This window comes from Geotrypetes seraphini, chromosome 11, assembly GCF_902459505.1.
Source record: "Geotrypetes seraphini chromosome 11, aGeoSer1.1, whole genome shotgun sequence".
Lineage (NCBI taxonomy): Eukaryota > Metazoa > Chordata > Amphibia > Gymnophiona > Dermophiidae > Geotrypetes > Geotrypetes seraphini.
The window spans coordinates 9,345,069-9,372,458 of NC_047094.1; the positions used below are offsets into that span (position 1 = coordinate 9,345,069).

General features: G+C 47.7%; 1 protein-coding gene across 5 annotated transcripts in view; it reads left to right on the forward strand.

Moving 5' to 3' along the window:
- SREBF1 (sterol regulatory element binding transcription factor 1) overlaps nt 1-24,465 on the forward strand; it is a 55,581-nt gene extending 31,116 nt beyond the window's left edge. For 2 of the 5 annotated variants that reach the window (XM_033964050.1, XM_033914050.1), the window contains exons 7-19: nt 792-976; nt 1,828-2,029; nt 5,054-5,238; nt 9,386-9,647; nt 9,781-9,947; nt 10,127-10,295; nt 10,442-10,550; nt 11,883-11,998; nt 13,772-13,904; nt 15,938-16,100; nt 20,206-20,394; nt 21,064-21,175; nt 22,939-24,465. In XM_033964050.1, the coding sequence (XP_033819941.1) occupies nt 792-976; nt 1,828-2,029; nt 5,054-5,238; nt 9,386-9,647; nt 9,781-9,947; nt 10,127-10,295; nt 10,442-10,550; nt 11,883-11,998; nt 13,772-13,904; nt 15,938-16,100; nt 20,206-20,394; nt 21,064-21,175; nt 22,939-23,162 (2,216 nt within the window). In that variant the 3' untranslated portion in view covers nt 23,163-24,465. The remainder of the gene's footprint in view (nt 1-791; nt 977-1,827; nt 2,030-5,053; nt 5,239-9,385; nt 9,648-9,780; nt 9,948-10,126; nt 10,296-10,441; nt 10,551-11,882; nt 11,999-13,771; nt 13,905-15,937; nt 16,101-20,205; nt 20,395-21,063; nt 21,176-22,938) is intronic. The other 3 variants (XM_033914048.1, XM_033914049.1, XM_033914047.1) reach the window with 3 other exon arrangements.
- Nucleotides 24,466-27,390: the final 2,925 nt, after the last annotated feature.

Genomic DNA, 27,390 nt, shown 5'->3' on the forward strand with positions numbered 1-27,390 from the left:
AATGCCTCATCACGCCAACTGACCCCCCACCACACTCAATGCCTCGTCACGCCAACTGACCCCCACCACACTCAATGCCTCGTCACGCCAACTGACCCCTCCACCACACTCAATGCCTCATCACACCAACTGACCCCCCCACCACACTCAATGCCTCGTCACACCAGCTGACCCCCCCACCACACTCAATGCCTCGTAACATCAGCTGACCCCTCCACACCACACTCAATGCCTCGTCACACCAGCTGACCCCTCCACACCACACTCAATGCCTCGTCATGCCAACTGACCCCCCACCACACTCAATGCTTCGTCACACCAACTGACCCCCCCACACCACACTCAATGCCTCATCACACCAGCTGACCCCAAACCACATCCAATGCCTCGTCACGCCAACTGACCCTCACACCACAATCATCACCAGGTTATGTCCACACACAATCTCTCTCTCTCCTATTACTGCCCCTGCGCCAGCTCTGACGTGGCTCCTGCACATAACCGTGCACTCTGTCTGCCACTGAGCCATGAGGCTGCCCTGCTAACGTTACTATTACAATTCAGCTATATAAAGTCAATAAATCCGGTGCTTGGCTGATGCCTTCTCCCGGTAGAAGCCACAAATGTGAAAATAATCTCTTTCTTGTGGTCTGTAGTTTGGGATCTCCGCAGCGTAGGATAGAAGATTCTAGATCACAGTTTGAGCCATGCAGCATGGGGGTACTGTAATATTGCGAGGTGTGTATGGACCACTAGGGACCATGATGCATTGCTTCTGCGCTCTCTCACAGAGTCCCTGAAGGACCTGGTAGCTTCTGGTGCTGGGAATGTGGATGTGGCAATGGATGGACTGAAACCGGACATGATGGACGTGTTGACCCCTCCGCCTTCGGATGCTGGTTCTCCATCCCACAGTAGTTCCCAGTGTAGCAGCAGTGACTCGGAGCCAGACAGCCCCTTCTTCGACGACGCCAAGGTTAGTGCTGTCAAGGGCTCATTCTCTGAGCTGCTTCAGCGCAGACGCCGCACTGCTTCTTGGACGGGGGTTGTCTTGTAACCAGGAAGAAATCTGAATGAGTGACCGATGAGCACCAATTGCTGAGCAGGGGTGTCAAATGTCGATCCTCGAGGGCCAAAATCCAGTCGGGTTTTCAGGATCTCCCCGATGAATATGCATGAGATCTATTAGCATATAATGAAAGCAGTGCATGCAAATAGATCTCATGCATAGTCACTGGGGAAATCCTCGAGGTCCGACATTTGACACCCCTGGGTTAGAGGGATCGATCGGGACAAAGAAGTTGTATATCGTCACCCTTCTTGTCAGTGGCGTAGTAAGGGGTGGGGGCAGTCTGCCCCAGGCGCCATGTTGTTGGGGGCATCGGCACTCCTCCTCCTCTCCACCCCCATCACTTCTGGTCATGCGCATGCCCCCTTCCCTTCCCCCGTACCTCTGTGTTCACCGCCACGAGCAGCAGCTTTAACGTGCTCCTCACGACTGCGTCATCCTTCCAGCTGCGCATAGGAGGTGAAGTCAGTGGGAGAGACGGGGTCACAAGGATCACGTTGAATTTCTTGTTGCTCGTGGCGGTGAACAGCTTGAGGTCTGGGCGAAGGGAAGGGGGGAACGGAGACGAGGGCGGGGGATGGGCCCCTCTCACCCTCACTACGCCTCTGCCTCTTGTTCTCTATGCCCTACTTTCCAACCTCCCCTCCCCTCCCACACCCATTCCTTCCTCCCCCGTTTTCCGACCCATTCCCTTTATCTTGCGCCGCACCCCCACCTCCCTTTGCTGGCATTAACCACAAATCCACATTCTCTTGTAGATCCAAGTGAAGCAGGAGCTTCCATCTCCTGCCACCCTGGGCATGTTGGACCGCTCGCGGATGGCGCTGTGCGCCTTCGTATTCTTCTGCCTCTCCTTCAACCCCCTGGCATTCCTGATGGCCAGTTTCAGCAGCTGGGGAGCCACAGAAAGTACAGGCTACCACGGCCCTAACAGAATTATTTTGGGCATGAATACAGCAGGTAAGATGGCACAGAAGGTGGCATCCAGCGGTCAGGAGTTGTGAAACCCTGAACTTTTTTTTATAGATCACTCGGATTTAGGCATCCCCCAATTTGGGTGCAAATCCCAGATCCACAGGCAAACTAATTGGTCAACGAACCGTTGACATTCGATAATTGGTATTAATTGGCACTCTTGGGTTTACGCAATCCTATTCCATAACATGCCCACCTACATTTGATGGCATGCTACTCAAAAAGGGGGCGTGGCCATGGGAAGGGCATGGTCGGGTCAGGGGCGTTCCCAGAAATTAGGCACGTTCTTATTAGTATAGGGATCATTTATATGTCAAACCACGTTACAAGGGGCCACTGAAAAGTTCTCAGCTCAACCAAGAAGAGAATGAGGTGGAGCCAGGAAACTTACAAGTTATTCCACACTTTTCTTGACACTTTTTGTTTCATTTCATATCATTGAAACAAAAAGTATCCAGAAAAGTGTGGAAGAACTTGTAAGTTTCCTGGCTCCACATCATTCTCTTCTTGGTTGAGCTGAGAACTTTTCAGCGGCCCCTTGTATTGTGATGTCATAATGCCTCCTTCCACCAATGCCTAAGAGCCAACCTCATCGGTGATGTCATAATGGCTTGGTTTCCCTATACTGGTGCCCATTTACTAGATGCATTTGCCTCACTGAAACAAAGTGTCGAGAAAAGTGTGGAAGAACTTGTAAGTTTCCTGGCTCCACATCGTTCTCTTCCTGGTTGGGCTGAGAACTTTTCAGCGGCCCCTCGTAGTTCTGCTCCAGCATTTATACCAAATTTCAACAGGCATAAGGGCTAGTATTCTGTAAAGAGTGCACTACGCAGGGCGCTCTTTGCAGAGTATTATTTTGGCGTGGATCTTCCTAGTGTCTGACTTTGGGTGCCTTCTATTGGCTTCCCTTCCCCCCAAAGCACACAAGTGACTACCACTATTTATGAATCCTATAATGCTGAAAGGCATACGCAGTGCTGTACATTTAACTTTCAATGGACGTTCCCTGCTCAGAAGAGCTTGGTTTCCATTTAGATTGGTAGGATTTTCTGGTAGAAGAATGAAGTGCTGCAAGGAGAACTGCTTTCACTAGTAATAATAATAATAATTTTATTCTTGTATACCGCCATACCCAAAAAGTTCTAGGCGGTTCACATCCATTAATAAAGGTCCACGATGACACACGGATTTACAAAATGTTAACAAAGTTACAGGCAATGAAGTGGGGGGCGTGGGGAACTCTTTAACTGAGATTTAGCAGAGGTAACGGTAATACAGAAGGTAGGGTTAGAAGGTATGAGATAACAAGAGAGAGACCAAGTGGGGGGAGGGGGGGAGGAGGTAGAGAAAGAGGAAGGTGTGTCAGGAGTGAGCTTTCAATTCCCAAGACGTCAGGTTGAGACTGTGCAAATTGGGGAGCAGTAAATGACCGTTCTTCTGAGAAAGGAGGGAAGGATGGACTCCTTAAGGATTTGGAGGAACATCTTAGGCCCAGGAAGAGTGGATGCCAAATCCGCCTGAGCCAACAAGGCGCTATGAGTACAACATGTGCTTTGTCTCTGAGAATTTTCTGAAGTACTCTGGAAATGGAGTGGGGGGGGGGAGGAAAGCATACATCAGATTGTTCCCCCAGTGAATGGAGAAAGCGTCTCTTAACAGGGCTTGAGGAGCTGAATGGAACGAGCAAAATCGGCTGCATTGGGCATTGTCTGGAAGAGCTAAAAGGTCCGCCCGAGGGGGTTCCCCATTGCTAGGAGATTTGTTGAATGATGGCAGGATCGAGAGTCCACTCATGAGGATCGAGCTTCCTGCTGAGGGAATCTGCTAGGCTGTCGTGTTCTCCTGGAATGTATATCGCTTGTGCTATATTTCCACTGCTTTTTAGTGTAGGGGCGTCCAGCAAGGGACCGCCTTGAGATTTAAACCTAATTAGTGAACATTCATGATTCCGACACATTGTATGTGAAGCCAGTTTCAGATATGTTTCACACATTCCCACCTTTTTGATGTAGCCTTCAATCCTTAGCCCCACTCCTCTGCCCACCAACCCAGCCAGCTGATTAACCGTTCCCCTTGTCTGTTTAGATTGGAAGCTCTTTTGGGTAGGGACCGTCTTGTTCGTGACTCTGTACAGTGCTGCGTGCATCTGGTAGCGCTCTAGAAATAATTTATAGTAGTAGTGTGAACAGTTTCAGTCTTTGGGAAGCAGAACTGAGATTGTGATGTCATAATGCCTCATTCCACTATTAAGAGCCAACCTCATCAATGATGTCACAATGGCTTGATTGTCCTGGACTCCCCTCTGCCCTCCAACCCAGCCAGCAGATTAACCCTTCCCCTTAACTGTATCCATGACATCCTGTTTGTTTAGATTGTAAGCTCTTCGGGGCAGGGACTGTCTATTTAATGTCAAGATGTACAGCGCTGCATATGCCCTTCAGCGCTATAGATTGTAAGCTCTTTTGAGCAGGGACTGTTTTCTTCTTTGTAACTCTGTACAGTTCTGCGTGCGTCTGGTAGCACTATAGAATTAATTCATAATAGTAGTAGTGGGAAGAGTTTCAGTCTTTGGGAAGCAGAGCTGAGCTTGTGATGTCATAATGCCTCATTCCACCAATAAGAGCCAACCTCATCAGTGATGTCACAATGGCTTGATTGTCCTGTATTCCCTCTGCCCTCCAACCCAGCCAGCAGATTAACCCTTCCCCTTAACTGTATCCATGACATCCTGTTTGTTTAGATTGTAAGCTCTTTGGAGCAGGGACTATCTTCTTCTTTGTGACTCTGTACAGTTCTGCGTGTGTCTGGTAGCACAATAGAAATAATTAATAGTAGTAGTATAAACCATGCTGCAAAAGCCTAAAATGTTCATATGGCCTGACCACACGTGGATTTCTGATTATGTGAGAAGCGTTGGATGCCTCTTCTCGGATGTGTTCCGGAGACCTGGCAGGCAGCCTGTGCTGAGTACGAAACCTGTTCCTCATGCTTATCCCATCTCTCTTGCAGCGGAGGCTCCAGGCTGGTTCCAGTGGCTACTTCCCACCCTTCTTCTCTGGCTGCTCAATAGTCTTCTGGTTCTGGCTGTCTCCATCCGTCTCTTTATCTACGGCGAGCCAGTGACCCGACTGCACTCGGATTCCTCGGTCCTGTTCTGGCGGCACCGCAAGCAAGCTGACCTGGATCTGGCAAGGGTGAGGAGAAGGGAGCTTAAGTCTTTCTAGGACAATATCAAGGATAGAAACGTGATGGCAGATAAAGGCCAAATGGCCCATCCGCAGCATCCACTATCTCCTCTTCTCCCTATTGGCTAAGGCTTTTTACACCTGCATTGTGATGTCATAGAGCTTTATGGTTATAGAAACATGATGGCAGATAAAGGACAAATAGCCCATCCGCAGCATCCACTATCTTCTTCTCTCCCTATTGGCTAAGGCTCTCAACATTTGCATCTCCTCTTCCTATAGGCTAAGGCTTTTTACAACAGCATTGTGAGGTCATAGAGCTTTATGGTTATAGGAACATGATGGCAGATAAAGGCCAAATGGCCCATCCGCAGCATCCACTATCTCCTCCTCTCCCTATTGGCTAAGGCTCTTAACATTTGCATCTCCTCTTCCTATAGGCTAAGGCTCTTTACACCTGCATTGTGATATCTTAGAGCTTCATGGTTATAGGAAAATTGTAAAATGTTGGCAGATAAAGGCCAAATGGCCCATCCAGTCTGCCCATCCACAGTAACTAATATCTCTTTCTCTCTTCGAGAGATCCCATGTGCCTATCCCAGGCCCTTTTGAATTCAGACACAGTCTCTGTCTCCACCACCTCTTCCGGGAGACTGTTCCATACATCTACCACCCTAATCAGGTTTCAGGAGCAGGAACCATCTTTGAGGTCATACCAAGAACCAGGGACAGGCTGCCCTATCTGGGGATGGGGTATTTTGACCCTTCCCTTCTCCCTGGCTTTTGATGCAAACAAGTTGCAGTAAGTCTGTCCTTTTAAAGCTGCAGAGTCTGCAGGCCAGTTGTATACCAGCAGCTGCCTGTTCCTGAGCTCTTGCGCCTTTAAGAGGGCGGACTCCAAGGAATTCACCATTTCAGCAGTTTAGTTACATCAGTGGCAGGCAGGGTTCACGCAGCACGGGGTGTGGGGGTGCCACAGCAGCCACAGTCTGAAGCAATAGGAGTAAGCTGACCAGATTTCTTTATTTTAAAAAAAAAAAAAAAAAAAGAAGAGAACATGCGACCCCATCCTGTTCTGCCTCTGTCCCCGCCCTGTGGCTTTCCTACCCCATTCCGTCCCCACACAAACCTCATCTCTTCTTCCCTGTCTGGGCCGCGTCTAGAGGGCTTCTGAGTGTGCGCGGATGTGACGCGAGGACATCGCGTGCGTGTAAGCATGCGTGTGACATCATGCCGTCACATCCGCGCATGCTTGGAGGTCCTCCAGACGTGGCCCCGAGCTCGGGGGACCTTCCAAAACCCGGACAAACCGCCAGGCACCTAGACAGCCCTCTAAAAAGAGGCCGTGTCCGGGTTTTCCTGGACATCTGCTATTCCTTCAAACTTTTAATGTAATTCTTGGTAACTTTGATGTACTCCGCCTTGAACCGCAAGGCATTGGCGGAATAGAAATCACTAATGTAATGTAACCCTAAATAGGGGAGGCATTACCAAGGTTAGGTGGGCAGGGGATAAGAGAGAAACGGAGGAGAGGATCCTCATGGCTAGGCCGATTTTTGGCCACCATCGTACTCTGCCAAGAAGCACATATTCTAGACCAGGGGTGTGAAACTCAATCACATTAAGGGGCCGAAATCCAAAACACAAGTTAAGTCGTGGGCCAGACCCCGCCCAATCTCCGCCCCATAATAATACTAATTATAACAGTTTTTTCCATTCATTTTTCATATATACACACACAATATAATCTTATTAACACATAATGGTAATGGTTAACCACAAAATTAAATTACACAAAGCACAGTGTATGCTTCTCAATATTCATTCCTACCAGAACACAGCTAACCCCTATGCATATGCGGGATCAAAAACTAAAAGTACTAATATCCTATATAATAAAACGTTAGCGGCGCATGCGCTTTTAAAAAAGCGTGATTACTGCCGCTGTGGTGTGTGATCCGTGGCCTTGTTCCATTTTAGAACCCGGCAAGGGATCACTCTGGCCACTCCCCTCCTCTCGCCCTCACCAACCCGAAGCAAGCTCAACACACCTCCCGCCCTCACCTTACCAACCCGAAGCAAGCTGAAACATACCTCCCGCCCTTGCTCACCGCTGCTGCCGCTGCCGCTGATCCTCCTCTTCAGGGCAGCCTGCGATCGTAGCCGGCTTTGGCAGGCCTCACGGGCCGCTTTCCGGCCTTGGTGGCACGTTCCCTCTGACGCACGGGATCACGTCGGGGGGGGGAGCATGCTTCCAGGTTGGGGAGCGGCCTGCGAAGTTCTCTGGGGCCGGCCACCACGATCGCAGCCTGCTTTGAAGAGGAGCAGGCCAGAAGACGCCGGGATGGAGGGAGGGTAAGCAGGAGGATTAATTCAGGGGGCCAGAGGGAGAGGGAAAGGGGGCTGCTTTGGGGGGAGGTGTGCTGGGGGAGACAGAAGGGGCCATGGAGAGATAGGGAGAGGGAAAGGGGGCTGCTTTGGGGGGGGAGGTGTGCTGGGGACAGACAGTTTTACTCTGGGGGGAAGACAGAAGGGGCCATGGAGAGACAGGGAGAGGGAAAGGGGACTGCTTTGGGGGGGAGGTGTGCTGGGGGAGACAGTAGGGGCCATGGAGAGATAGGGAGAGGGAAAGGGGGCTGCTTTGAGGGGGAGGTGTGCTAGGGACAGACAGTTTTACTCTGGGGGGAAGACAGAGGGAGCTATGGAGAGACAGGGAGAAGGAAAGGGGGCTGCTTTGAGGGAGGGGTGTGCTGGGGGGGAGACAGAAGGGGCCATGGAGAGATAGGGAGAGGGAAAAGGGGCTGCTTTGGGGGGGAGGTGTGCTGGGGACAGACAGTTTTGCTCGGGGGGGAGACAGAAGGGGCCATTGACAGACAGGGAGAGGGAAAGGGGGCTGCTTTGAGGGGAGGGGTGTGCTTAGGGCAAACAGCTTTGCTCTGGGGGGAAGACAGAAGAGGGCCATGGAGAGACAGTTAGGGAGAGGGAAAGGGGGCTGCTTTGGGGGCAGGTGTGTGCTGGGGGCAGACAGCTTTGCTCGGGGAGGGGGGGAGACAGAAGGACACAGACAGCGGCCAAGGAGAGAGAGATAAAGAAACACAGAGAGACAGACACATCTATTCTATCACCCGTTAATGTAACGGGCTTAAAGACTAGTATTTTTATAAACACCCTAAGATTCAAGATTCTGCATGCAGTACAACCCCAAGAGAAAAAAAACAAATGTATTTCTTCCTGAGCAGTGCAAAAGATAGACAGCAGATTAAAATGCTCAAAATTGACACAATTCAAACAGTAACTTGAAAATAAAATCATTCTCCCTACCTTTGTTGGCTCCCTCCCTCCATGCTGAGCCTCCCTCCAGCGGGTGTCTAACTTTCTGGCCAGCTCCAACCTGGCCGTTTTATGCGGCCCACGGTCCAATGCACCCCCCCTGGTGTCATTTTGTGGCCGGCTCCCTCTTCCTCACAGCCGTAGTGTGCACGGAGCCGCGTGTGGCGGCTCCTCATGCGTCCTGCACCTGAACCAGAAGCCTTCTCTCTGACGTCGCAACGTCAGAGGGAATGCTTCTGGATGAGGTATGGAATGCGCAAGGAGCCGCCACACGCGGCTCCGTGCACACAGCTGTGAGGAGGAGGGAACCGACCACAAGGTAACACTGGGTGCATCGGACCGCGGGCCAAATAAAATGACCAGGCGTGCTGGATTTGGCCCGCAGGCCTTGAGTTTGACACATGTGTTCTAGACAATGTTGACTGACGTTTTTTTAAAACCCCAAACAGCTGCCTATATGTCTAAACCTCCTACTGACCCTCAGTATAAATAAACCACTGGGTATGCAGACAAAAAGTTTGTCTCTCGTGATGGATTGACTTTCTGGAATGACCTGCACACATTGTACCTTTTGTTACCTCCTGCAACCTGACCAGAACAACAAATTGGGGTTCAGTGAGGGGAGCAGGTTAATTGGACATGGGACTCTGGGTATTGGTCACAGCAAGAGGTTAAGAAGTGTATTAAGCTGACCTGGCCCCTGCCCATTCCTCACAGCAGAGGGTGGAATAGAGGGGAAAATCCAGCCATCCCTGAAATGATTTTGAATGACAACGTGTTCACCACTGAGCTCTTGTCTCACATTCTGCATGTGCATTTCTTAAAGGGGGATTTTGCTCAAGCATCCCAGAACCTGTGGGCTGCCCTGAAGGCCTTAGGGCGCCCCCTTCCCATCTCGCACTTGGACCTGAGCTGCAGTCTGATGTGGAACTTGGTTCGGCTTGTGCTGCAGCGACTCTGGGTGGGTCGATGGCTGGCGGCACGGGCAGGAGGCTTCCGCCGGGACCAGGAGCTGAAGGGCGATGCACAGAAGAGCAGCAGGGATGCTGCGCTGGTCTATCAGAGGCTGCATCAGCTGCATATGACAGGTGAGGAAATATGTCCCTTCCCTTCTTTTCACCACAGTGCAAGTGCTATTGCATTTTATTTGTCAATAAAGATAGTTAAAAAAAAAAAAGAATGGTCTGGAAGTACAGTAAACGCTTGCCCTGTTCCCTGCAGGAAAGCACGTCGGAAGCCACCTTTCTGCAATCAACATGGCTCTGAGTGCAGTGAATCTGGCGGAGTGCGCAGGGGACACCATCTCCATGGGAATGCTGGCTGAGATTTACGTGGGAGCTGCGCTGCGCATAAAGGCCAGCCTGTACCGCGGCTTCCACTTCCTGGCGGTGAGTGGGAATGGTGGTGAGTGCCAAAGGGGGTGGGGAAGGTCTCCTTTGCAGTGGTTCCTTGGCACAGACTCTGGGGGAGGGATTTATGGGGCTGTATCGTTTGTCGTGGTGGTTCTGGGAAGCTGTGCGGAGCATCCGCTGTCCACGTTGTCAACCTCATTCCTTCTTTCCTTTAGCGGTTCTTTTTGTGCAGTGCCAGGCAGGTCTGTCTCTCCCAGAGTGGCACAGTCCCACCTACCATGCAGTGGCTCTGTCACCCCCTGGGGCACCGTTTCTTCGTGGATGGAGACTGGTCCATTAAAAGCACCTCGAGGGACAGTATCTACAGCTCGGCCGGCAGTGCAGGTTAGCCACGAGAACCCCACTTCTGTCTTCATGCACCGTTGGCACGCATGCTTAGTCCAAGGGGTGGTGGGATTAGAACTCGCTGATGCGCACGTCAGAAAGGCTAGTGGAGCTGACTGTGATTGTTTCTTTTCCTCTGGGAACAGTTGACCCTCTTGCTCAAGTCACGCAGGCGTTCCGGGAGCACCTCTTGGAGAAAGCCCTCTGTTGTGTAGCCAAACCAGAGCAGGTCAAGCCTCCACACGAGGCAGATGGGTAAGTAAGAAGCCAATTGTGCTGCTGGAATATACGCCGTTGAAAATACCGAATGCTGCTGTCGGGAACACACGTGGTGCTGGACTGAAATACCTACGGCTGTTAATGCAATACACATGTTCAAAACAGACCTGCACACAAGTCATGAAAATATACACACCCAACACAGACACAGACCCCCATCAATACAAACATGTACAAGACCACATGCACTGCTGCTGGTGTCATATACTTTTTATCTGATGCTGTATTTAATGGATATAGTAGTTATAATACTTGGGGTTTTTTTTAATTGTATTTTTTTAACTGAAATGTATCAGTTCTTCTGTTGTGAACCGCCTAGAACGGCTGGTGGGGCGGTATACAAGAAAATAAATTATTATTATTATATGCATGTCCAACACAGATAGGTGCACTGTCGATATGAATGTGTTCACTGGCGACACCGGGATATATGCTGCTGCTGTATTCGTGTCCAAGTAACATGTACCCGGGTGTCATATACACCTCCTACGGATACATATGCTGTCGATACAAACATATACATCAGGGACATGGAAAATATACACTTGTGCTGAAAAATACATGGAGTTCCTGAAGGCTCCCTGGTGCTCTCCTTCCCTTCCCTTCTCTTCCCTCCCCTCCCCTCCCCATCCCTCCCCTCTTCCTGTCCCTCTTTCGTACCAATTTGCTGTCTCAGTGCATCCTTAGTAAGGAAGACAAGGCTGGAGAAAAGTTTTCACATTTTCCTGGAAACAGAAATAAAGTCCCTACAACATAAGAACATAAGCATCGCCTCTGCCGAGTCAGACTATAGGTCCATCGTGCTCAGCAGTCCGCACTCGCGGCGGCCCCCCAGGTCCGTGACCTGTAGTGATCCTTTACTTAAGACATTTTATCCTATATAGTACCCTTCTAACTAACTATACCCCTCAATCCCCTTTTCCTTCAAGAACATGTCCAACCCCTTTTTGAAACCCAAAATCGTACTCTGCCTTACCACCTCCTCTGCAAGCGCATTCCAGGTATCCACCACCCTCTGAGTGAAGAAGAACTTCCTAGCATTTGTTCTGAATCTGTCTCCCTTCAATTTTCTTGCGTTCCCTATTGTTTTTGTTTCCCCCGCCAGTCAGAAGAATCTGCCCCTCTCTACCTTCTCTATACCCTTTATGATCTTGTAAGTTGGGTATAGAGAAGGTCAGGGTGTAGCTCGGTGATGCCAGCAGCCAAGTCTTGCCCTGAAGAAGGGTCGTACTGCTATCCAGGAATGCCTTACATCTTGCTCTTTCTGTCTCTAAGCCATAGATATGTTTTTTTTTGTGTGTGTCCTAGCAGGGAGTTCTCGGACGCTCTGGAGTATCTGCAGTTGCTGAATGGCTGTTCAGATGCGGCTGCCGCCACACCCAACCACACCTTCTCCATCAGCTCTAGCATGGCATGTTTCACAGGTGAGAGCACAGCTCGTGGCCTCGATACCTGACAGCGGGGTTCACTCTTTTCATCCTTGATTAAGAACCTAAGAATTGCTGCTGCTGGGTCAGACCTGTGGTCCATCGTGCCCAGCAGTCCGCTCACGCGGCGGCCCTCTTGGGGAGCTCAGGGAATGTCCTTTGCAGTCCACGAAGCAGGCCAGGATAAAGTGTACAACTTTCTTCTGAACCGGCACTGCTTCAGTGATTTGAAAATCTTTCAGCTGCGCTCTACTGCTACAATGTCTGCATGGAGCTGAATAACGAAAAGCACGGCAGCATCGCCGATTAACCTCTCCACCATTACAAATCAGAATTCATGAGAAGAACGCAAACAGTATCCCTCCCCCTGAGGTTTTTTCCCCCCCGTCTGCTGGCCAAATTGCACATTCATCTCTATGTCAGTGGTTCCCAACCCTGTCCTGAAGGACCACCAGGCCAGTCAGGTTTTCAGGCTAGCCCTAATGAATATGCATGAGAGAGATTTGCATCTAATGGAGATTTCAGGCATGCAAATCTGCCCCATGCATATTCATTAGGGCTATCCTAAAAACCTGACTGGCCTGGTGGTCCTCCAGGACAGGATTGGTAACCACTACTCTATGTGATCCGAGCATGTAAATATTGCATGTCTTATCTGATGACTTCCATTTCTGCTATAGGGTGGCCTGGGAGCCACAGACCCCAGCTGGGGCCTCCTATAGGACTGTATTTGTGCTCATGGGATCTATGGTATGAACAGAACCTCTATTTTGACCCAGGCCATCAGTTTTTCTGGGATTGTACTACCTGCAGCATCTTGCATCTTAGGGCTTGTTTGTATATATTAGTACTTTTAGTTTTTGGTCCCGTATTTGCATAGGTTATCTGTGTTCTGGTAGGAATGAATATTGAGAAGCATACGGTGTGCTTTGTGTAGTTTAATTTTGTGGTTAACCATTATGTGTTGTTAATACGATTATATTGTGTGTATGTGTATATGAAAAATGATTGAAAAAAATGGTGTTACAATTAGTACTATTATGGGGGTGGGATCTGGGGCGGAGATTGGGTGGAGATAGGCGGGGTCTGGCCTACAACTTAGCCCAGTGTTCTTCAACTGCCAGTCTGTGGACCGGTACTGGTCCACAAAATAATTATTTTATTTCCGCCGGTTCATAGGTGTTAAAAGGTTGAAGGACACTGCTCTAAGTGGCTTTCAGAGTCCTAATATAAAATTTCTAAAATCTTGGGGGAAACGTAGTTAAGCCAAAAACAAATACAGGACGTACAGAAACAAGCAGGAAAGGAAGGAAAAATACAGGGTTAAAGGAGTTCTAGAAGGATCAGTACATGAAGGGGAGGAGGTGCTCTTCATTCATTTTTATTAGTCTGGCACAGGGGATTACAGATCAAAAGCATCTTTAAATAAGAATTTTGTAAGTGTGTGGGTCTCTTCCCGAAGATGCGTAGGGACAGAGTTCCAAAGAGTTGGAAAAATCTTTTTTTCTGGTGAAGTCGTAAAATATATGGCGTAGTGAGGGGATATTGAGAAGATGTCAGTTATCGCATCGGAGAGTTCTAGAAGAACCATAGGGTCTAAGTCAATCTATCGATAAATCCTGGGGAGGGGGGGGGGGTCTTCCATTTTGAATTTCTCTCAGCAATGGGGGTCCTCCAATGAAGGGGTGAGGGACTGTTGAGTTTTGCACACATCTTCCCATCGTTGCCCGCACTTTTTGTTCTCATGCGGTGCCTCATTCTTCTTTGTAGGGACTGACCCTGTCGCTAAGTGGTGGGCCTCCATCATCATCGTGGCTATTAACTGGCTCCAGGGGGACGATGAGGCCGCGGAGAGACTGTACCCACTGGCAGAACACATGCCGAAGAGTCTACATGCATCTGAGTGAGTGCTCTCGCTCTTTCAGTGCCCTGTTTTCTGAAGCATGGCGACATCTCTTCTCCACATACCGTTAAATAACGGGTCACCAGAAAGAAATAGACCAGCCCCACCAAACCCAAATTAACACGCTGGGAATCGAGCCTTGTCCAAAGCGTGTGGGTGTCCCTAGTGCAGTGGGATGAGGGAGAGAGTGTTGTAGATAGCTGTGCGTTACAACAGTGGTCTCCCATTCGGCAAATTGCTATAGTAACATAGTAAATGACGGCAGATAAAGACCCGAGTGGTCCATCCAGTCTTCCCAACCATACATGCTCCATAAATTAATTATTTAGTTTAAATGGTCCTTTTTCTTAGATATTTCTGGGCCAGAAACCTGCCCGGTAGTGTGCTTAGGTTCCATCTACTCACTCCAGCCCATCTTGACCATCCCGGCCATCGAAACCCTCCCCAGCCCGTCCTCAACCGAATGTCCATATATGGGACACAGGCCGTGCAAGCCCGCCCAGTACTGGTCTTAGTTCCCTCAATGTATACCCATTGTGTTCATCCCACGCTTGTTTGAACTCTGTCACCGTTTTCGTCTCCACCACCTCCCTCGGAAGGAACAACATTGTGGGGTTCAGCCCTGGAGATTTCCTCTCTGGCACCTGAGATTATCTGGGAGTAAAGAGAGAAAAAGATCGGGTGAGTGAGGCTCTGTCTCCCAGCCCCTGGAAACCTTTGAGCTCCATAAATATGAAACTATTTCTTCTCCGTTTCAGATATGTAGAATTAGTGTTTTCTTTTTCAAATCCTGAAACGGAGAAAAATGAAGTTGGATAAAGACCTTGTGGCCTATCTAGTCTGCCCGTCCCGTGTACTTGTCCCAAGATTTCTTGAATTCAGATACAGTCTCCGTCTCCACCAGCAGGCCGTGCCACAAATTCGCCATCCTTTCCATGAAGAAGTATTTCCTTAGATTCTTCTGAGTCTGTCCCTTTCACCTTCACCCTATGCCCCCTCATTCCAGAGCTCCGTTTCAATTGAAAGACTCACCTGTTCAATAATTTTTATTGAGTTTTAAAAATAAAATATACATAACAAAAATCTTACAAAGAATATCATCTCAACTCAATTAATACATTGTAGATCTATAAATTCAAAGAAATCAACAATCAATTATCATCACAATACAAACACGATAAAATACCTCCCAACACGCCTTCCTCCCTTCCCCCATCCCATTTCCAAATATTACTAATAAATAGTGCTTCACTTTCTGATTACAATTGTAATGAGTTCACTCCAAAACTGCCTGCTCTGACTGATAATTGCTGTATATAAGGTTCCCAGGTCATCCCAAATTTACTCTGGTTTTTATAAGATGGGGGGGTCGCCCTGGCTTCCATAATCATAAGAGCATGAAACGCTGCCCTCCAATGCCAAAATGAGGGTGGACTTTCTTCCAACCAATGTGGTAAAATACATTTTTGACCTATAATAAAGGATTTACAAAATAATTCCCTAACCCCTTTCTTAAAAATCCTGTTCCATTGAAGAAATAATACCATCTGGGGGGAAGGAACCACAATTCTAGAAATAATTGATCCAAGAAAAATACAAACAGCATTCCAAAATTTCTGAATTCTGGGACATAACCAAAAAGCATGACCCAATGTATTATCCATTTTTTTACATTTTAGGCATATTCTTGTCTCAACTTGAGAAACAAAAGCTCTCATAACCATTCGAAATGGGCTCTTTCTATAATTGATGAAATGCCTAATTGAAGAGCTTTTTCTATTATTACCTCACTAATTCCCACTCCCCATTCCTCAGTCCACTTATCTGCAATCCGTTTATCAAGAGTCTTTTTAAAATATGAAATTGAGGGTAGAGCTTCCAGATGCCACGTAGGTATTTAAACCTCTCTCGCGTATCTCCCACCTTCCTTCCCAAATTCACCAGTGGGCCTCTTACTTCCCTCGTTTCATCTGCTGGGGGTGAGTGAAGCTTTCTTTGCCCTGACTTTGCCTGTTCTGTGTTGTGGGCTGCAGGAATCCACTGCCGAGGGCGGCCCTGGCTCTGTTCAAGGCTGCGCGCGCCTTGCTGGCAAAACAGGACAATAGCCAGGTCAGCCTGGCCCAGTGCGAGAAAGCCAGCGGCTACCTGAGAGACAGCCTCAACATGACCTGTCCTGCCAACGGCGCAATTGATAAGGTGAGATGTCAGTGACTATGCAGGTAATTGCCGCCAGCTAGATCAGTGCTGTGGTCTGGGTCTGCTTGCAGAGGGCCCAGCTTAATAATAATTATGAGATTGTTATTCAAAAGTGATTTAACTGGGCTGAAGAGACAACTGGCTGCTTAAATCATCCCTGTGGAGCTGACAGTCAGTAGTACTTGGGCCACGGGACTTTTTCTGTGCAGTTTACATATTTTAGACAGGTACTTATTTTGTACCTGGAGCAATGAGGTGTTAAGTGACTTGCTCAGAGTCCCAAGGAATCAAACTCACAACCTCAGGGTGCTGAGGCAGCCGCTCTAACCACTGGGCCACTCCTCATGGCTTATGTTGCTAGCTGTGAAGAGTTTCAGTCTGTGGTAACCAGAGCTGATATTGTGATGTCATAATGCATCATTCCACCAATAAGAGCCAACCTCATCAGTGATGTCACAATAGCTTCATTGTAAAGGGTAAAGGACTTGACATACCACCTTTTCTGTGTGGTTACAATCAAAGGGGTTTACATATCGTAGACAGGTACTTATTTCGTACCTGGAGCAATGAGGTGTTAAGTGACTTTCCCAGGGTCACAGGGAGCTGCAGTGGGAAATGAACTCACAAGCTCAGGGAGTTGAGGCAATTGCTCTAACCACTGGGCCACTCCTCTACTCCCAATGGCCTGGGTTGCTAACTTCTCCCCTCCCCACTCTTAGTGTGAAGAGTTTCAGACTCGGATAACCAGAGCTGAGATTGTGATGTCATAATGCCTCACTCTACCAATAAGAGTCAGCCTCATCAATGATGTCACAATGGCTTGATTGTAAAGGGTAAAGGACTTGACATACTCCTTTTTCTGTGTGGTTACAATCAAAGGGGTTTACATATCGTAGACAGGTACTTATTTCGTACCTGGGACAATGAGGTGTTAAGTGACTTGCCCAGAGTCCCAAGGAATCAAACTCACAACCTCAGGGTGCTGAGGCAGCCGCTCTAACCACTGGGCCACTCCTCATGGCTTATGTTGCTAGCTGTGAAGAGTTTCAGTCTGTGGTAACCAGAGCTGAGATTGTGATGTCATAATGCCTCACTCCACCAATAAGAGCCAACCTCATCAGTGATGTCACAATAGCTTCATTGTAAAGGGTAAAGGACTTGACATACCACCTTTTCTGTGTGGTTACAATCAAAGGGGTTTACATATCGTAGACAGGTACTTATTTCGTACCTGGGACAATGAGGTGTTAAGTGACTTTCCCAGGGTCACAGGGAGCTGCAGTGGGAAATGAACTCACAAGCTCAGGGTGTTGAGGCAATTGCTCTAACCTCTGGGCCACTCCTCTTCTCCCAATGGCCTGGGTTGCTAACTTCTCCCCTCCCCCACTCTTAGTGTGAAGAGTTTCAGACTCAGATAACCAGAGCTGAGATTGTGATGTCACAACGCCTCATTCCACCAATAAGAGTCAACCTCATCAATGATATCACAGTAGCTTAATTATAAAGGGTAAAGGACTTGATAGACCACTTTCTCTGGGTGGTTTACACAATCAAAGGGATTTCCTGGTTCTTGACGCTACAGTGCCCAGTGGGCATCCCAGATGTCTTGCAGGTGCCAAGCTTCACTGCAGCTGCAGCTGTGGTGCATTGTGGTTGCATTGCATGGGCGACAGGGGTGCAATGCGTCGGCAGTGCAACACAGAGGCAGACTCGCCGTCAACGACAACAGCTGTCTGAAGAACTGGATCATCGAAGAGCAACCTGTGTTATGAGGACAGTAACATACGTGTGCATTTCAGTCAAGTTCATCTTAATGTGGAGGTAAATAACATAACCTAAGAATTGATTTCTAGACCGCAATTACCGTAGAGTTCAAAGACTAGCTAGAAATTTAGGTAGACAGATAAATTAATCTTTAAGAACTGAAAAACTTCAAAACAAAAAAAGTCTTACGTTGTTTTCTAGAATGAAGATAAGAAATGGATTTTGATAGCCGACGCTTCGAGTTTAATTAATTTTAAAGATACCGGCCGACCATCTGCACTTGGCCGGTTTACAATGCTAAAAATGAAAGGTTAAAACCATTCCATCTCCAATCTCATGACAATATCAGACAACTTCAAAACATTCAGAAAAGAAATCAAAACCCTGCTTTTCAAAAAATTCATCCAAATATCTTAACCCCTCCTCTTTGACCTTCAGATAACCTTCCCCCAAATGACCCACCTTAACACCTTCCAATTAAACAAATACCATCAATAGATTGTAACCTACCCTCTCTAACTGCATTCATATGTATTTTTCATACAGTTCTTCACTGTCAGTTTAATTTCCATCCTATAAGTTCACATAGAATTTTTCTTTTTTCAACCATCTTTATTTTCTCTTCTTTATTAATTTCCAGGTACTTTAGTTAGATTGTGAGCCTTCGGGACAGTAAGGGAATTTTTTAAGTACCTTCTTACTTCTCATTTATAATCTTAATGTATATTTTCTTCAAACCGCTTAGAACCTAACGGATGTAGCGGTATATAAGAAATAAATTACATTACATTACATTTTTGTAGGGGGGGAAATGTGAACATTAAATAGACAGATTAAAAATACGAACATGATACATATTAAGAATATAATGTATGATGTTCAAGTGTTATACGATAGTATTTCATGTTGTTCTTTTTGTGCACTTGATGTAAGTTTGAAAAAGAATAAAGAAATTAAAAAAAAAAATAGTTTCAAAAAGATTTTGGGGCCATTGATTGCATATTCTAATGATTAGACACCTTGGACACCTTTTTATTACATAGGACTATATTTAATGTGGGGATGGGGAGATATGTTATGTGATTTAATGGGTTTATTCCTGATGAATGGGATGGGTGGGGGAGGGGTCTTTTTTATATGCATTTGACAATAATTGTTAGAATGTCAAGTGATTTGTACCAATTATTTGATTGAATTTTGTACACTTGTTGCAAGAGTTAAAACTGAATAAAGAATTTAAAAAAAACCCAAAAACCAACAAATACGAACATGAGCTTGAGGGGAAAGGGGGGGAAGTTAATAATTACATCATTAAAAACAAATTAATTAAAGGGAAGGGGGGAGGATAAAACCCCAGGAATGGAGATCGCGGTTCGTGTTTATTGTGCAGACTGTTGTCCCATAGTGCCTTCTATTTCAAGATGCTTTTGACACCTAACTGCCCTTAGTAGGGCAAAAACTTTTAAATTTGTACATATTTTGTTATCATTATTATTTATTTTAAATTTTTTTCATTCCTTTTATGTTAATTTTACTTGATTATTGTAGCTCCTCCCTCTTTCCTCTTGTGCCCGTTCGTTTATATCAAAGGTCTCAAAGTCCATCCTTGAGGGTCGCAATCCAGTCGGGTTTTCAGGATTTCCCCAATGAATATGCATGAGATCCATGTGCATGCACTGCTTTCAATGCACATTTATTGGGGAAATCCTGAAAACCCGACTGGATTGCAGCCCTCAAGGAGGGACTTTGAGATCCCTGGTTTATATGTTATGAGATAGTTGTCTTGTAACTTATCTCAAGTTCTACCTATGAAAGCCTGTGTCTTTGGTTTCCCATTAGCACTTACTTGTGCACCGCTTAGAAGTTTGATTGAGCGGTATAAAACACTTTTTTAAATCAACTTGAAACTCTTGAAACTCATGGTATCTCATATCTTCAGCCCTTGACTGGTGGAAAACCAAATAAGGCTTTAGTACTTTCTGAATAATGTAAAGAAGAAAGACAAAACAGGTCAGTCAGATAAGAAGGCACCAGACCTTTGTAGTAAAGACATCCTAGTTTTAAAAGGATTCACAATAGTCGTGTGTAATGGTACTTCAAATGATAGATTACTGGGGTGGATAGAAACATGAGGGCAATTTGTTTAATAAGGACGTGTCCTTAATAGAGAGTCGAGGTTTGAAAAGTATTGGGGTCCAGCTGTGGAGAGAGATTCAGAATGGGGTAATGGTGCTTCACCTCAAGCCTGGGACATTTCTGCTGGGATTGAATGCTTGCAGGGGGTGGCTAGGAACTGGGGTGTGGATTGGGGCTCACCTGTTCTTTGCTGTGCTTCTTCCAGGCTGTGCAGCTCCTCATCTCCGATTTCCTCTTGGTGACTAGGACCAACATCTGGCAACAGCAGATGGGCGGTGTTGGACAGCAGCTGGGCAACGGGTGCCAGGCCTCGCCCCTGGAGCTTCGGGGTTTCCAGAATGATCTGAGCAGCCTGCGCAGGCTGGCCCAGTCCTTCCGGCCCGCCATGCGCCGGGTGAGAGGCTCCTGAATTCTGACGGAGTACAACCCACCACGAGCTATTGAGAGTCTAGGTCAGGGGTGGGCAACCAGTCGGGTTTTTAGGATTTCCCCAATGAATATGCATGAGATCTATTTGCATACAATGGGAGGCAGTGCATGCAAATAGATTTCATGCATATTCATTGGGGAAATTCTAAAACCCCGACTGGATTGCGGCCTTCGTTGCCCACCCCTGGTCTAGGTCTTCAATCCTTGCTTCCCGCTGCAGTCTACGATCCCTGGTCATGGCAGACAGAGAATGGGGAGCCAGTGTCGTAGTGAGGGGTGGCATCTTGGGGGGGGGGGCGCCGGCACTTCTCCTCTTTGCCACCCTGCCCTCCCCCCATATTTTCTTGGCTCTTCACCAGCGCAAGCAAATGTCCAACCCGCCGCTTGCGCCGGCTTCGGCTGTCCCGCCAAAGTCAATTCTGGATCGTGGGACCAGGAAGTAACCTTAGAGGGAGAGCCGACACCGGCACGGGCTACAAGCTTGAGATGCCCATGCTGGCTAACAGTTACAAAAGTACGGGTGAGGGAAGGTTGCATACGCGGCAGGGGTGGGGCGCCACTGTGGGGAGTGGTTCCTGCATACCCCACCCACGTAGCTGCTCTCTGACTCTCTTTCTGCCTCTGGTTATTCCAGGTGTTTCTTCACGAAGCCACAGCCCGACTGATGGCAGGAGCTAGCCCGACACGAACCCATCAGTTACTGGATCGTACCCTGAGACGCCGGGGACCACAGAGCAGCAAAGCAGGTGAGGAGCAGATTGTTGGGCTGGGTGGGGGGTGGGGAATCCAAGCTGCTGCTTTCAAGGCCTTTGCTGGCAACAGCTCTTGGGTGTCACCTTATGTTGCTGTTTCTGCATTGTCCAGTGAGAGGCCCCTCGCAATCCCCGCAGGTAACAGAATCCGGTGCTTAAAACTGACCCTTGCTTACTTCAGCCTGCCCTGTGGGCCTTCTGGGTTCTGACAGACCACCCCTCCTCCAGAACAGAGCACGTCACCTCTGCAGTAAGGTGACCCATCAAATACGCGCATAACAGTTGCACCCAGACAATTGCGTGCACGACAAATGCGCGTACTGAATGGGAGGTGACCTGTCAGATGCGCTCTGACAATTGAATACTATCAGAGGCTGAAATTCTTCACACTATTTATTGATTCAATTTTCTATACTGTTCTCCCAAGGAGAGAATGACACAGGGACAAATGTTTCTCCATCCATGTAGGAACTCATTTTCCCATCCCGTAAGTTCTTTTCCTGTCCCTGTCCCTGTCTCATTCCTGCAAGCTCATCTGCACAAGCCTCAAACCCTTTAAATTCCTAAGTAGCAACATTCTAGAGCTCAGATTGTGATGTCATAATGCCTCATTCCACCAATGCCTAAGCTCCGTCCTCATCTGCACAAGCCGCAAACACTATAAAATCCTAAGTAGCAACATTCTAGAGCTCAGATTGTGATGACATAATGCCTCATTCCACCAATGCCTAAGCTCCGCCCTCATCTGCACAAGCCTCAAACGCTTTAAAATCCTAAGTGGCAACATTCTAGAGCTCTGATTGTGATGTCATAATACCTCATTCCACCAATGCCTAAGCTCCGCCCTCATCTGCACAAGCCTCAAACGCTTTAAAATCCTAAGTGGCAACATTCTAGAGCTCAGATTGTGATGACATAATGCCTCATTCCACCAATGACTAAGCTCCGCCCTCATCTGCACAAGCCTCAAACGCTTTAAAATCCTAAGTGGCAACATTCTAGAGCTCAGATTGTGATGACATAATGCCTCATTCCACCAATGCCTAAGCTCCGTTCTCATCTGCACAAGCCTCAAACCCTTTAAAATCATAAGCGTTCGAGATCGAGACTCGTGCTGTTAAGGCAGGGACAGGTACAGCGGCAAAACTCATAGGGATGGGACGGAGAAATTGAGCTCCTGCAGGAATGGGGACAAATGTGTCCCCATGTTATTCTCTAATCTAGAGCGTCTATGCTTTCTATAGCTGGGGTGAAGCTCTGGAATTCTCTCCCTGGAACCCTGAGGATTTGTATGGATTGTGTGCATTCAAAAAAAAAATGCTGAAAGCACAGTTTGTTGATGCCTTTTTATGATATAGCATGGAAGAATGATTCATGATACAGTATATTGAACCGAAATCTGATGATTTTTACTCTCGCCCTTACCCAGAATGTTTTCAAGTTTTTATTAGGTTTTTATATACCACCTATAGGTTGAGGGATATGAAGGGATTTTAAGTTTGAATTTATGTTGAGCATATTTTATTAAATTGGTCATAATAGTTATAACATGTGTAATATATGGTTTGACTAAATATTATGTATGTTAAGGGGCCTATAAATTTTAAAATAAATAGAAATAATAAACGTAAACCAGTATATCAGATCCATGACCCTTTACCCTTTGTTGCAGATTCTGCTAAGGGGTATGTGGGCGCCCCCTGGGATGCTGGCCCGTGAGGTTGGGATACTAACCGTTTGATTCTTTGCTTTCCCAGCAGCTGAGGTGGAGACGCACCCCACTCACCGAGAGCACGCGGAGGCACTCCTGTTAGCTTGCCGCTACCTACCCCCGGCCTTTCTCTCAGCGCCAGGCCAGCGGGTGGGGATGCTTGCCGAAGCAGCTCGCACTCTAGAGAAGTTGGGAGACAAGCGTACGTTGCACGACTGTCAGCAAATGATTGTGAAGCTGGGCAGTGGAACCACTGTCGCTTCCAGCTAGGAGGGCCAGGCCCCACCTCCGCTCTTGACATCATGCCTAATGGGATACGCAACGGCCAATCCACCGGAGACCCCAGCAGAGTTGTAGCAGTCACAGACTGATGGCGTCCTACTTTTTGTAACGAACAGCTGCAAATCCAGAAGGGGGAGGAGGAGAACGCTGCCAAAAACCTCTCCACTGTTAGCTGTTCTCGCCTCAGAATCCACCAGTTGACCAAGAGATTGTGGCCACTCTGTAGCCCTGCCAGCCTGCTGAAACAATGTCCCAAATCACATCATTGCCACAGATGATCTGACTGCTTTATCATGTCAGCGGCACTATCAGTGTGTATGTGTGATGTGACTTGGGCCACATGTATCTCTCAGGGCACTGAGGCATACCAGGGCTACTGTCCCGCCCAAGGACTTGACAGGACAGTCTGTAGATGACGGTTTCTTTTAAGTGCCCTCTCTCACACTCGCAAGGACCCGGCTGTCGAATTTATTTGTCATACTTGTTCCACAAGGGAGGTTAAAAAGTTGCTTGAAAGGTTTGGCATGCTTGCATTTGGATAATTTTAGTAGTTAGGAGGGCCAGTCAGCCTTTGCTTGTAAATGAAAGAGCTGAAACGGGTGTTTTCGGCTAATCAAACCGGGAATGTGGCGCAAAGCAGGTCTAGAAAACCGACAGCTCCCAGGAATTGGACAACGGATCAGCAAAGGGCAGGAATATTCGTTCTATGTGGCAGTGGTGACCTCTAGTGAGCATTTTGTAGCACTGCAAGCTGTGGGTGATTCCTGATTCCCGTGGTCAGAGGAAAAGGGGTCTTTTTTCTCTCACCGCCTCATTATTTTAGCCCCCAATCCTTCTGCAGCCTGTCATCTTACCAAGTGTTTTTCAAAACCACTGGCTACAAAACTTGTAAAGTCAGAGATGGGTACTGGGTTTAACCCTTTTTAAAAAAAAAATAGAATATTTTATAAGCAGTTGTACCTGGTGAGGGCCTAGGACACCGAGGACTGACCACTGAAGCAGTGTGCATTTCACATTTGTAACCTTTTACACGTTGCTCTAGCTTTGGTTTGAACTTGTGACATTTGAGAACAGCCCTTGCTGCTGTGACGGGGAAGGGCCAGGCCCTTGGCATCATTATTGCCACACACAGCCCTGGCTGCTGTTAACTTCTTTTTACAGTCTTGTGATCTGTTCAGAATGATGGCACTATTTCCTTTTCAAACTTTATTTTTATAGTTTGAAAGACTTTTTTTGTACAGGCAATTAAAGAAGAGAAAAATAAGAATATTTATAATTTTTTAAGGATAAACCCCCCCCCCCCTTTTTTGCTATGAAGAGAAAAATAAAGAGTGTTTTGTAGTTATGAGAAGCATCCCTTTCCCATCTGCTTCTGTGTCACTCTCACATGCTCAAAGCTTTAGTCAAAATCTAATGATAACAATTAAAATATAAATATATATATGTATCATATTCCATCATATCAATGGATTTAAAAAAAAAAAAAGCTACTGAGCACTTCATTTAGAAAGAAATAGGGAAAGGTTTGCAGAAAATGCATTTGAAAGAATAAATCTCAGTATTCTCTCTGCCTCTTGTGGACTTTGTCTGGCCTGGTCGCAGTTGCTTGGGTTGAGGGGGCTTCGAAGGGACCTAGAAACCCACCCAGTCTGCCCCTCCAAACCGACCACCTCCCCCTTTTTCTGGGATGAAAGTGGGTGGAGGCTTTAACAATCTTTGGTTTCACTTACTGCTGTGTCAGATAATAACAGGAAGAGGATTTCCGGGGGGTCCGGGTGGCTTTTCCAAACTCGTTTGGGTTATGAAAAGCTTAGGGGCCTGGGTCCTCCTCGCTGTGGCTCACTAGCCCACTCCCTAGGCTACTTAAGACACCTGTATGCAGCTCTTCTAGGCTTCCCCATAGCAGATGATGTTATTCTAGAGATCTTTTTGTTCCCATTTCTGTGTGGTGGAAGGGGGTCCGTGAGCACTGGGGGGAGTGTGGGGGTGTCTTACCTTGATGCATGCAGTGGTCAGCGTGGGCACCTTTGTGGCACTTAGACCCTTCTAAAACAGGTCTAGGTCCAAACGTATAAGTTCCGTCCAGGATGTCTTGCAAAATGTTTATCGCTGCAAGATGTCAGTGTCTAACCCGCCCTCGAGACCGCCCAAAGCCCGCCCATGACACCCCCCCACCACCCTCATCTCGTGCTCTGAACGTAGAAAGGCTGGAACATCTCGCTAGATGTGCAGAAAAATGATTTTGATTATCGGCACTTGGACGTCCTGGCGATTAGGACGTCCAGGTACCGATTTAGGAAGCTTTTCGGACGTGCATTTTTTTAAAAATTATGCCTAGCGATACGTATCCGAAAAGTAAGCCTGGTTAGAGGCGAGGACTAGGCGTGGTTGACGTAGGCGTTGTTAGGCCAAGTTAAGCCTTTCCTAATATACTGGCACCTACCTCCAGGACACCTAAGTACTCCTAGGCACCGCTAGGCAGGATTCTACCCATGGCGCCTAGCGCTTGATTGACAGTTCACGCTGAGCAAGTTTATAGAATCTGACTCTTACCGCCAGTGGCGTAACGAGGATAAAGGGCACCTGGGGTGATGGCAACCATCACCTGCCCTTGTTTCCGGCCCCCTGCTCCTTCCCTCGTACTAGTTGAGGTCGTTGCTCGCGGCGGTCAACAACGTGCTCCACGCGACCCTGTCGGCTCTCCCTCTGACGTCACGTCATATGCGTGGCACCTGGAAGTGAGCACCAACGTCAACTGGAGGTACGGGGAAGGGGGGGGGCGCACACGTGGAGGGGCGGAACGGGAAGAGGCAGGGGGCGGAGAGGAGGAGGGGTGTTGGTGCCCGGGGCGGACCGCCCCCCCGCCTCGCACCTTTTCAAGAGGCTTCAAGGGCTCCTGTACCATAGATGCAACTAGCCAATTAGTGCAGTGGTAATATCATTGGGCTTCCACTCCCATTCTTTGTCCCCGACGCCCCTCCTCCCCCTCCTCCAAAATAAAGGTGCCACACGCTTAGCGCACGCAGATGGCAAAACTAACGCAGAAAACTTTACCCCCCTCTTTTACGAAACTGCGCTAGCAGTTTATAGCGCGGTGAGCCGCGCTGAATGACCCGCGCTGCTCCCGACGCTCATAGAGTTCCTAGCGCAGTTTAATAGAAGAGGGGGTTAGTGTTTCCCGAATCAGCTTGCGTTAGTGCTCAACGCAGCTTAGTAATTAAGCCCCTAAATCTTTTGGGCTTCATTAATAACTTTAAAAAAAATACATCAGTTGGACGCAGGTCCATGTTTTCCACCTGCCGTATTACCAGCCGTATTATTTTCAAGCTGTTGAAGTCAGTAAATCTGCATTAACATTTGCAGAGAGCCGTCATTTCAGCTTGGCAGCCCTTGAGTGTCTGGGAGCAGCTGGAAGAGAGGGGAGCGTGGATGTTTTACGTCTCTGGGTGTTAAAAGGAGAGAATGGCCAAGATGCCATGAACAAGTGAGTTTTTCAAGGTCCATTGGCCTTGATATTTTCTGATCTGAAGACGATGGGTTCATAAAATGCCTCGAGTATTACCTTATTTCCTTTCCCCCTCGTTTACGAACACATGGTGCGGGTTTTAGCACCGGCAGCGGCGGTAACTGCTCCGATGCCCATGGAAGTCTGAGCGTCATAAGAACATAAGAACATAAGCAATGCCTCTGCTGGGTCAGACCAGAGGTCCATCGTGCCCAGCAGTCCGCACACGCGGTGGCCCAACAGGTCCAGGACCTGTGCAGTAATCCTCTATCTATACCCTTCTATCCCCTTTTCCAGCAGGAAAATGTCCAATCCTTTCTTAAACCCCTGTACTGTACTCTGCCCTATTACGCCCTCTGGAAGCGCATTCCAGGTGTCCACCACTCGTTGGGTAAAGAAGAACTTCCTAGCATTCGTTTTAAATCTGTCCCCTTTCAACTTTTCCAAGTGTCCTCTTGTTCTTTTATTTTTCGAAAGTTTGAAGAATCTGTCCTTCTCTACTCTCTCTATGCCCTTCATGATCTTATAAGTCTCTATCATATCCCCTCTAAGTCTCCTCTTCTCCAGGGAAAAGAGACCCAGTTTCTCCAATCTCTCAGCGTATGAGAGGTTTTCCATCCCTTTTATCAAGCGTGTCGCTCTCCTCTGAACCCTCTCGAGTAACGCAGTTACCACCGCCATGCATTCATGAAAGAGGGGGGGGGAGTGTTT